The sequence below is a fragment of the Babylonia areolata genome, chromosome 24 (genome assembly GCF_041734735.1).
Source record: "Babylonia areolata isolate BAREFJ2019XMU chromosome 24, ASM4173473v1, whole genome shotgun sequence".
Classification (NCBI taxonomy): Eukaryota; Metazoa; Mollusca; class Gastropoda; order Neogastropoda; family Buccinidae; genus Babylonia; species Babylonia areolata.
In genome coordinates, this window is record NC_134899.1 from 38682400 (window position 1) to 38694899 (window position 12500).

A 12500-nucleotide genomic window follows, 5' to 3' on the forward strand; every position below is an offset into this window, starting at 1 on the left:
GAAAAAAGAAAACAAGAAAAAAAGAAAAGAAAAAAAAAGTGTGCAGCATTGATGTCAAATAGACCAGTGCACAAACCTTGCAGAAAACCTTAACATAATTATACAATCCACGGTTAACAACTATTCTCTCTCTCTCTCTCTCTCTCTCTCTCTCTCTCTCTCTATGTATATATAAATATAAAGAGCAACACAACACTAGTCGACAGAGTGGCGTGGTGACTTAGTGCATAAGTAATGCTCTTGTCTAACAAGGGCCACAGGCTCTCCCCAAGGTTTGAGTCCCACCAATGGCTGGGTATTTCTCTCTCTCTCTCCCTCTCTCTTTTTTTCTCCCCCTCTCTCTCCCTCTATCTATATATCTTTCCTACCCGGCCCCTTTCCACTTCTACCTCTCGTGTGATGGTGGTAAGGGTGCTAGTCTTTCGGATGAGACAAGTCAATCGAGGTTTCCGAGTACAGAAGAGTTTTGTGCGTGAAAGAAACACAAATTAACAAAAGGGAAAAAAAGGTGTTTTTTTTGTTGTTGTTGTTGTTGTTGTCGTTGTTTTCATAACAACATTCTGTGGAATGATTCGTGTTGATAACTGAAGAAACGCTGAGAGAGAGAGAGAGAGAGAGAGAGAGAGAGAGAGAGAGACAGAGAGAGACAGAGAGACAGAGAGAGAGAGAGACAGAGAGAGACAGAGAGAGACAGAGAGACAGAGACAGAGAGAGAACGGTGGTGAAAACGTACGATGCAATACAACACATTGCAAAGCAATACAATGAAATAAAACCTAACCTTACACAATACAATGCAATACAATACTATGCAATGCAGTATAATGGAATACGATGCAATGCAATAAAAGGAAAACATAATGCAACCTAACACACACAAAACATATAATAAAACAATACAAAGCAAAGCGGTACACTACTGTATAATACAAAAACAGCACGATGCGATAAGATGAAATTCAATATAAACCAATGCAAATTAGTGCGACATGATTTGATACAACACGACACAACATGGTACAGCATAAAAGAGCGGGACACAGACACAGACACAGACAGACAGACAGACAGACAGACAGCACACACACACACACACACACACACACACACACACACACACACACACACACACACACACACACAACAATGTAATGAATAAAACACATTACGGCACCAACCAATACAACACGAAACAATACAAAACAAAACTACACGATACAATACAATACAAATAAAACACACCACAATGCGTCACAAAACAACCCAGTATATTGAAATAAAAAACAAAAAACAAAATTAGACCAGTCATCAAACACTGAGACAATGACAACACAGTAGCAACATCATCATCAGCAGCAACAACAACAACGACGACGACGACGACGACAACGATAACAACAACAACAACAACAATAATAACAATCGCGAACAGTTAATACTCTCAAACAACAGACACACAGAGACAAGGACATAGTACTATACAAATCACCGAATGTAACTTCCAGAGAAACGAAATGTGAACTCAAAGGCTTTATGACATTTTGTTGTGCGTCACATAACCCAATGGAAATTTCACACACAGACACACACACGCACGTACGCACACACACAGACACACACACACACACACACGCACGCACATACACACGAATGCTAACTTACATAGCAAAAGACGCGATTCATTAATAAATGAGTTGTCCCCAAAAGTTGTTTGGAGTCAAAGAAGACAAAAAAAGGTAATGATAAGGGGACATTTGTGTTGATGCAAATGAGCGTGCGTGTGCATGTGTGTGCATGCGTGCGTGAATATTCGTGTGCCTGTGTGTGTGGGGCGCGTGTTGGGGGTGGGGTGGGGGTGGGGAGGGGGAGTTCGGAGGGTTTTGAGGGCAGGTGTAGGAAGGGGTTACAAAAGGAAACCGTAACATGTAAAAAAAAAAAAAAAAATCCCACAATGAATATAAATATATGAACTATCAAGCATGAAAGTGCGTGATCAACAAGTGACACATGCAGAATTTTGTGGATACAGACAGATATAATTAGCGATAGAGAGAGAGAGAGAGAGAGAGAGAGAGAGAGAGAGAGAGAGAGAGAGAGAGAGAGAGAGAGAGAGAGAGAGAGAGAGAGAGAGAGAGAGAGAGAGAGGGTGTACACTGAAAGACAACTCAATCATGATTATCTAAACGCCATTACATTATACATAATAAACACACACAAACACACACACACACAACACACACACACACACACACACGCACATGTATGTATGTATGTATGTATGTATCTATGTACCAACATCCAACATAATTTTTGAGCATTGAAAATAAAACAATCAATCTAAATTAAGACAAGACAACAAACTGAATCAAAAGAAAGATAAGTATCACGAGACTTTCAATGAAACCGAACTGAGATATTCCACACCAATCTTGAGCTGACCATAAAAAACAGCCCCCCCCCCCTTCCCCCAAAAGCCAAAAACGACCAACCAAACATAAAACACACCTTAAGCATGTACATCCTAGTTCATGAGAATCATGTCAGGGCGATATCCAGAAAAAATCACCCCGAATATGAACGTACTCATTGCGCAACTGGGCAAACCTAAATAGAAGTAGAATCTAATGACCTGTCTGCTTTCCACTCTCAACGTCTAATTGCTTCTTTGTTCGTTGAGATCCTGTGACAAACTAGTTACGCATGCTTCAGTTCTTTCGTAAGTCCTGATGTACATACAATGAGCAACTCCCTTGCGAATAGTGAACTTAAGGTGTTTTGGCAAGCACAGAGAGAGAGAGAGAGAGAGAGAGAGAGAGAGAGAGAGAGAGAGAGAGAGAGAGAGAGAGAGAACTGAACTTCAGTCATTGAAATCATGGTCAGATTCAGTGATACAGTAAAAACGAAGCTCGTGGAAACATGCAAATATCTATATTTTACACACACAAACAAACAAAGAAACACACACACACACACACACACACACACACACACACACACACACACACACACACATCACAAAACTAACTTAGCAGTTTTTTTTATGCTGCTACACAAGTTAGTGAGGTGACTAGCTTCAACGGCACTTCGACTTCAGAGTCTTTTTAAAACCGAACAAAAAAGGTAAAAAAAAAAAAGAAGTTTAAAAGTACCCATTGTCTTTTAAGGCCATCGGGGCAGTAAATCCATAAACCCACTACTTACTGGGCACTGCATAGGAAGGAAGGGCCCTGTACCAGCCGCCGTGGCGAAGTGGTTAGCGTCGCTGACTGACGGCTGGGAGGACGCAGGTTCGAATCCCGGCGGAGGTGGGTTTTTCGGCCCGTGGCCTGCTCCTACCCAGAGTTGAGTGTGCTATTAGCTTAATTGGGGAGACTGGGACCACACAGTCGAGTGTAATCCACTTCACTGATGCGTCTTTGGGTGTGTTGCTCTAATTACCTGACCAACATTGCCAAGTGTCTGTATCTCTCGGGCCTGGTTAACGCCGGGATATCATTATGACAGGAAGCGTAGAGTACAGCCTTGTCACGCAGTCCCAAACCAAAATGGACCTCCATAGCAACATCGTCATCATCAGCGTCATCCTCCTCCTTCTTCATCATCATCAATATAAAACAAAACAGTCTCAAAGTCTGTGGCCTTTCATGCCCTGCTCTCATGGTGACCTCGGTTTCGATACTCTTCCACTTCCGTGCTTGGGGTGAGTCCTGTCAATGTCTTCAGTGTCGGCAGATTCATGGGGGGCTGTTGTTTGAGGGCTGGGGACGTGGTGGCAGTCTCCACTCTGGCAGGGACGCTCACTCAGTCTGGCTCCGCGACTAAGGCGGGGCCTAGTAGTCCTCTCCTGCCACCCGTTTTAACCTTTCCCAACCCGGACTCAGGAGGAAACGACTCATCCAGTCAGTCACACCTTGGATAGACTGAGAAAATTCGGAGTAAAGCGCCTATTCCCAAGGACACAACACTATGGTGAAACCGGGGCCTCGAACCCTGATCACTGGTGAACACAGGATCAGAAGTCCAACGTCTAACCGAATGTCCCATGGCGCCTCCAGAAACGAAGCAGACAGCGAAGCAAAAAAAAAAACAAACAAAAACAAAAACAAACAACAACAACAACAACGACAAAAACCCCAGTCATCTGAGCGTGATAATTGAACGTGTGAATTCAGTTCAGTCGTCGTATTGACTGGCTAGTAGACTGATGTATTTAATCATTGACTGATTGACTAAAATTGTCGATTGATCATTGATCGATGTCGATTGATCATTGATCGATTTTATTAATCGTTTACACCCAGTCATCAAACATTGAAATATGACGGAGATGATGCTCAGTGTGTGTGTGTGTGTGTGTGTGTGTGTGTGTGTGTGTGTGTGTGTGTGTGTGTGTGTGTGTGTGTGTGTGTGTGTGTGTGTGTGTGTGTGTGCGCGTGTGTGCGTGTGTGTGTGTGTGTGTGTGTTCGTGCTTGCGCGTGTATGTGTATGGATATATTTTTTTTCCAAATGAAAAGAAAAAGTATCATATGTTCATTCATTCAAGTATCACAGAAACCAAACACTTACGTAATGTACTTCAGAACAAACACACACCTACGCTGAAAACACGATATAAACAACAACAACAGAAACAGAAACAAGCAACAGAAATATCAGGACAGGACTGATGAGATAACTTTTTTTTTTTTTTTTTTTTTCATTTTTTCATGTGACTTTCAAATCCCGTCTCATTCGGAGCCCACCTGCCTTCGACAGTAAACTATAGTCAAAGAAACGTGAAGTGCCGACAGTGATCCTATGCCAGTATGAAAACATGGAGCTTGTGTCTCTGGAACCCTCCAGCCGTTCGATTCAATGTTCCAATGTTTCGATGAACTGAACTGCCGCGCACATTCTGTTTCATACCTCATTGTGTATAAAAAAAAAGAAGAAAGTCTACATCGTTCATAGTTCAACATAATCACCTCCTCCTAGTCTGTTTCAAAGTATCCACGTAGGAGATATAAGTACCGTTCGGATACCCAACCTTGTTTATTTATTCATTCATCTATTTTATAGTAAAACGCAAATTAAACAGATCAGTCAAAGAAAAACAAAACATCCAACAACAACAACAAAAACAATAACAGCACGAATAACAAAAAGTCCAACTGACAAAGGAAAAAAATATCCAGTGTACATATTTCAGTTAACAAACAAACAAGCCAAAAAACCCAAACAAAAAGAAAAAAAAAACCAATAAAAAAACCGCTATCAATAATCGTCACTTGATAATCACTCTTCGCACTTCGAACATAAAAACATAGTTATCGCAGTCACTTTTCTTAAACATATCGCAGTCTTTTTTTTCTTTTCTTTTCTATTTTTTTTCAGAAACAAGTCTTCATTTCCTTTACGAAGAATCGGAATACACAGTGTCTTCGCCGTTTTCCAAATCCGGATAATGTATGTAAAATGAAAAACTAAAAACCAGGTAGTTCTGAAGTCCGAATCTATCTCTTTTTTTTTCCCCAAAATACGGATCACCTTCCTTCTTCAGCGAGGAATCACCAGGTTAAAAAAATCACTTGCAAACCACACTCTGGAATTGCTGAATGTTCTCAGCAACGTCATTGTTTCAATCCAAATCCTTCAAGCAAAAAACCAAGAAGTCCATTACACATTTATCAATAATAACTGTGTTTCATGTTATTTTTGACACAGGTCCAGGTATGAGGAACTGGAGTTACTGGGAGAAGGCGCTACACTGTGTGTGTGTGTGTGTGTGTGTGTGTGTGTGTGTGTGTGTGTGTGTGTGTGTGTGTGTGTGTGTGTGTGTGTGTGTGTGTGTGTACACGTTTCACTTCACACTGATCGCATTTCTCTGGATCGTTTCAACCCCTTGATGCTGACTGCTGACGAGAATGCTTCGTCAATGAAGGGCCTGTCACCTTTCCTGAGATAATATCGAACTCTAAAAAGGTCGAGTAGCCCGTAAAATCAGTTACCTTTCTTTCTTTGGCATGTAGTCAAGAAGTCACCTTTCCTCAACTGCACTTCTTATTCCTCTTGGGGTCGCATAGCGTTTGCTGAGTAAAATAAATCACCACACCACTTAAAAGTACACACACACACACGACGTAGAAGTCAACGCACATCAGATACATGCCGTATTGATCTCACTTCACCAAGTGTCAGAAGTCAAGGGGTTAAGGTGTGTGGCCTTGTTTCCCTGTTGATACGTTCCTTTCGCCGAACACCTTTTATGCCAGGAACTTCAACTATGTGATTTCCACGTTTCGTTTCGTTTTTATCAACGAGAGAAGAAAAACCGAAGGAAGCGTTTTGGCTAAATGGCATGCTTTAGAAGAACAAAGACAAACAAGCAATAAATAAACGAAAAAAAAAACACACACACACCCCCCCCAAAAACAACAACAACAAAAACAACAACAAAAAACAACAACAAAACAAAACAACAAAACGAACAGCAAACGCGAATGTAATACCATGGAAAATATGCAGTTTCTTTAGTTAGTATGAAAGTCTTGGATCAGTTGTGTGTTATGTAATAAACATTTAAAGCCATTGATCTCTGAGTGAGTGAACACAGTCTGAAGAAAAACAACAACAACAACAACAACACACGAACAGCAACAACGACAACAACACAGTATGGATTCCTCTCGCTCCGACGCGTGGACAACACGTCATAACACGACACTTGGTTAACCGCAGTGACTTGAGCTTCAAGGATTATCATTTCATATCTCACCAAAGAAAGTCTATGCTTCTGTGCAGCGGAAATGATTAGTATGTCTATGATCAAAGTGACACACACACACACACAACCCCCCCCCCCCCACAAAAACAAACAAACAAAAACAAAAACGTCGACCGATCACCAACACTTCTGCACAGTCGATATATATCAATACTAATGTCACACACGCTTTGATTTAAGTTGATTAAAAAAATCACGAGCGGATTGTAGAAAACACGAAACAAAGCGACACACAAAATAATGTTAATCATCAACCTACTCTGATCCGTAACTTAATACACTCTTTCAGAATTGGGTCCATACCATTGAGTTAAAAAGAAAAGCGCTTTCCAACCTCCATCTGAAAGATACACTTTTCGAAATGGATTAGAAACGCGATACCAGTTTGCCTTAAAAAAAAAAAAAATAAAAAAAAAAGAAGGGAGGGAGGGTGGGGGGAGAAGCTTGAACTTCAGTTGAAACTCCATTAGTATTCTAAATGACATGAAAATGAAAACAACCAAGTAAACAAACAAACAAACAATAACCAAACATAGAAAAACACCAACACAACTCCCATAAAATAACAACAATAAAAAAAAAAAAAAAAAACTCCCCCCAAAAAACAAAAACAAAAACAACAACAACAACAACAAAAACACGAAACCAGCTGGCGTTAACACAAAAGAACCAAAGAACCTCAATCCTCTCCACGCGCCTCTTCCCCACCAACCATGCTCTCCCACAAAAAAAGGAAAAAAAAATCATAGAACCCCCCCCCCCTACTCCTCCCCCCAAAAAACAACAACAACAACAACAAAAAGCAAAACAAAAACAAACAAACAAAAAATACACAAAAACTCAATCAATCAACCAAACACCTAAAAGTAAAGAAACAAAATTATGACCTTCACTAACTTTCTGAAATGAATGGAATATACGATCCATTTAGCCTCGTAGGAAAGAAAAACAAAACAAAACAAAACAAAAAAAACCCCAAAACAAACAAACAACAAAACGAAGCAAAAATAACAACCTCCCCCTCCCACAAAAACCAAACAAAAACAAAAACCAAAAACAAACAAAAAATCGAATCCAAAACACTCACAGTTCCCAAGACGGTTTTTTTTTCTTATAAATAGAAGACCTACATTCCGAACCAAACCAGACACTACAAAACGATTTAGGGATGATAAGATAATTCACCCCTCCAAAAAATAAAAAAAATTGATAACAAACAAGCAAACAAAAACGAATCACCAATCGGCACGAAAATACATGAAAAACAAAAACAAACCAAAAAAAAAAAACAAAAACAAAAACAAAACAAAACAAAAAACAAAAAAAACAACAGAAAAACAAAACAAACACAAACACAAACCCAAAACAAAAAATCAAAAACAAAACAAAACAAACAAACAAAAAACAACAACAAAAAAAACACGCAAAAAATATCCCAAATCCCAAATCTAATGACCACACAAAACCCCCTCCGGCGCTGATTATTTTTTGTCAAATTCCTTCAAAGAAAAGAATACCACATACAAAAAAAAACAACAACAACAAAAAACCAACAAAAAACACCGTCGACCCCAACGCTGATTTTTCCACACAAAAATGGTTTGGTTTTTTTTTTTCTTTATAAAAACAAAACCACACACAAAACAAGACAAAACGAAACAAACTAGCAAAACATTATTTTTTTTTAACTTAAACACAAGACAAGACACGACAAGACAAGACAAAAGAAACTAGCAAAGAAATTTTGTATTTTTTTTTTTCTATTTTCCTCAAGACGTTTCCAGGTCGGAACTCCGAGCAGAGTCGAAGGAGCTGAGATCCCCCCCGGCGAGCGAGCGCCAGTAGCGGAGCTTCTTACTTGTGGGTTTAGGCTGGTTGGGGTTGGGGGTCTTCATCCCGTTGTTGCGCAGGATCTCCAGCAGCTCGAAGCGGAAGGACGACACGTCCTGCTTGAGTTCGTTGATATCGTCCTCGGTGACTCCCTCCCCGCCCTGTCGGGCCTTCTGCTTGTGCATGATGTAGCGTTTGATGAGGTCTCGCATCACCGCCTGTGTGTGGAGAGTTATAGTATTGTATTGGTGTTGTGTTGTGTTGTGTTGTGTTGTATTGTATTGTAGTGTGTTGTATTGTAGTGTTGTGTAGTGTTGTGTAGTGTAATGTTCCTTCTGCTTGTGCGTGATGTAGCGCTTGTTCAGGTTCGCATCACTGCATGTGTGTGGAGAGTTGTAGTATTGTATTGGTATTGTGTTGTGTTGTATCGTGTTGTGTTATTGTATTGTATTGTATTGTATTATAGTGTAGTGTAGTGTAGTGTAGTGTAGTGTAATGTACCTTCTGCCTGTGCATGATGTAGCGCTTGATCAGGTCTCGCATCACCGCCTGTGTGTGGAGAGTTATAGTATTGTATTGGTGTTGTGTTGTGTTGTGTTGTGTTGTGTTGTATTGCATTGTATTGCAGTGTAGTGTAGTGTAGTGTAGTGTACCTTCTGCCTGTGCATGATGTAGCGCTTGATCAGGTCTCGCATCACCGCCTGTGTGTGGAGAGTTATAGTATCGTATTGGTGTTGTGTTGTGTTGTATTGTGTTTCTGTATTGTATTGTATTGTATTGTATTGTATTGTAGTGTAGTGTAGTGTAGTGTAGTGTGCCTTCTGCTTGTGCATGATGTAACGCTTGATCAGGTCTCGCATCACAGCCTTTGTGTGGAGAGTTATAATACTGCATCAGTATTGTGTTGTGTTGTAATGTATTGTCTTTCTGTATTGTATTGGTAGTGTGGTGGTGGTGGTTGTGGGGTGGGGTGTTGTGTTGTGTTGTGTTGTGTCGTTGTTTTGGTGGTGTTGGCGTTGGCGTTGGTGTTGGTGTTGTGGTTGTGTTGTGTGGTATTGTTGCTGGTGGTGGTGGTGGCAGTGGTGGTGGTGGTGGTGGTGTTGTGTCAAGTTGTCTTGTGTCGTTGTTGTGTTGTTGCTGGGTTGTGTTGGGTTGTATTTGTGTAGTATTGCATTGCATTGCATTGTGTTGCATTGTATTACATTACATTGCATTGTATTGTATCATGCCATATTGTATTGCATTGCATTATGCCGTATTGTATTGAATTGCATTGCATTCCTTTGTATTGCATTGCAATGCATTATGCCGTATTATATTGCATTGTATTGTATTGTAATGCATTATGCCGTATTGTGTTGTATTGCATTGTATTGTATTGTGTCTTCTGCGTGTGCATGTTGTAGCGTTTCATCAGGTCTTGCATCACACAGCCCGCGTGCGTGTGTTGGAGAGCAATGAATCATGGTTTCATAGTAGAGAGGAGAGTGGGAAATGGCATGGACATAGAGAGGGGTGGTGGTAGTGGTAGCATGGAGAAGGCGTTTACTTTCTTTTCCTTTTCTTCTTCTTCTTCTTCTTTTTTTTTTTTTTGTTTTGCTTCATATGTTACGCTTTTCATGTTGCTAACATACGCTTGAAATGGCTGAATTGTTGCAGGTGTATTTGCGTGGGTGAGGGGTACCAAAAAGAAAAAAAAAATGTGTGTGTGTGTTTTTTTTTTCTCATGCCTTTTGTTTTATACTTAAGAGTCATATTGTGGTTATACGACACATTCAAAAACCAAACAGACTGATACAAACAGAAACAGATACAGGCACACAGACACAAACACACAGAGTCACACAGAAACATAAACACACACACACACACACACACACACACACACACACACACACACACACACACACACACACAAGAGAGAGAGGCAGACAGACAGACAGACACCCACGAATAAGAGATAGAGAGAGAGACAGAGACAGAGACAGAGAGGCAGAGATAGACAGAGACAGAGACAGACAGAGGCAGAGAGATAGGGACAGAGAGAGACAGAAAGAGATAAGAAACAGAGAGAGACAGAGAGGCAGGCAGACTGACCAATTGACAGACAGATAGACAGACAGACTGACCAAATCACAGAGAGACAGTGATATACAGAGAGACAAACGCACTGTAGTTTACAGACAGACAAATCGGACGGAAAAGTGATGAATAAAAGGAGAGAGAGAGAGAGAGAGAGAGAGAGAGAGAGAGAGGAGGGAGAGAGAGAGAGAGAGAGGAGGGAGAGAGAGAGGGAGGGAGGGAGACGGAGAGAGAGGAGGAAGAGAGAGAGAGGGGGAGGGAGAGAGAGGTGAGGGAGAGAGAGAGAGAGAGAGTAGAGAGAGAGCGAGAGAGAGAGAGGAGGGAGAGAGAGAGGGAGAGAGAGGGAGGGAGGAGAGAGGGGAGGGAGAGAGAGAGAGGAGGGAGAGAGAGAGGGGGAGGAAGAGAGAGAGAGAGAGAGGAGAGAGGGAGACGGGGGAGGGAGAAGGAGAGGGAGGGAGAGAGAGAAAGAGAGAGAGAGTAGAACGAACGAATCTTTTTAATGAGGTAAGTGGAATAAGCATGCATATGCTTTTTTTTACATCCAGCCCTCAGGGCAAAAAGAAATGAAATGAAAATGTTCACAAGATAACAAAAGGTTATAGAAAAACATACATGAAATTCAAATACACTCAGTTGCACAGTAGCATTTACAAGTACATAATCATGATACCTGCATTAATGACAATAATGCATATGAATATGGTAATGAGAGAGATAGAGTGAGTGAGAGAGAGAGAGAGGGAGAGAGAGGATGAATGAATGAAGGAAGGAAGGAATAAATGAGTGATAAATGAATGAATGGATATTATTTCCGATAGCATTAGAGTAAGCAAACAATTGCTTTCTCCAGCCCTCGAAAGGGAAAAAATGTCTAAAGAAAAGGTATGAAGAAGACCCCAAGAGAGAGAGAGAGAGGAGGGAGGGAGGGAGGGAGAGAGACAGAGAGAGAGAGAGAGGGAGGGAGGGAGGGAGAGAGAGAAAGAGAGGGGAGGGAGGGAGAGAGAGAGAGAGGGGGGAGGGAGAGAGAGAGAGAGGGGGAGGAAGAGGGAGAGAGGGAGAGAGAGAGAGGAGGGAGAGAGAGAGAGAGAGAGAGAGGGAGGGAGGGAGAGAGAGAGGGGGAGGGAGAGAGAGAGGGACGGAGAGAGAGAGGGAGGGAGAGAGAGAGAGGAGGGAGAGAGAGGGAGGGAGGGAGAGAGAGAGAGAAAGAGAGGGGAGCGACAGAGAGAGAGAGAGAGGAGGGAGAGAAAGAGAGTAGAGAGAGAGTAGAGAGAGGAGGGAGGGAGAGAGAGGGGGAGGGAGAGAGAGAGGGACGGAGAGAGAGAGGGAGGGAGGGAGAGAGAGAGAGAAAGAGAGGGGAGGGACAGAGAGAGAGAGAGAGAGAGAGAGAGAGAGAGAGAGAGAGAGAGAGAGAGAGAGAGAGAGAGAGAGAGGACAACGTGAAAGGCAGCGTACCTGATACCGCATCTCCCTTTCGTTCAGCTTTTTCACAATTTTCTGCAACAGCACAAAGACATACAACTCTCTACGTGTGTGTGTGTGTGTGTGTGTGTGTGTGTGTGTGTGTGTGTGTGTGTGTGTGTGTGTGTGTGTGTGTGTGTGTGTGTGTGTGTGTGTGTGTGTCGTAGGTAGGTGTTCGCGCGCAGGTTTAGAAATAAGTTGTCTAAAAGAAATTCTGAATTCTATAAACACAGCAGGTAGGAAAGAAACATTTTAACAATCTGACAGTGAAATACTCTATGTAACACACCATCTTACATAATAACATATACCTGATATTATATACCTGTTTCGACAAACAGTACGGGAACATTTTAACAAGGAATAT

At 41.5% G+C, this 12500-nt stretch overlaps 1 protein-coding gene across 1 annotated transcript in view; it reads right to left on the reverse strand.

The window, feature by feature from the left end:
- The window catches only part of LOC143298634 (short transient receptor potential channel 4-like), a 181033-nt gene that overhangs the window by 13297 nt on the left and 155236 nt on the right, over positions 1-12500 (reverse strand). Inside the window, exons 11-12 of the mRNA XM_076611513.1 lie at positions 12128-12169; positions 8622-8811 (exon numbers count right to left, since the gene is read on the reverse strand). Of these exons, the coding sequence (XP_076467628.1) occupies positions 8622-8811; positions 12128-12169 (232 nt within the window). The remainder of the gene's footprint in view (positions 1-8621; positions 8812-12127; positions 12170-12500) is intronic.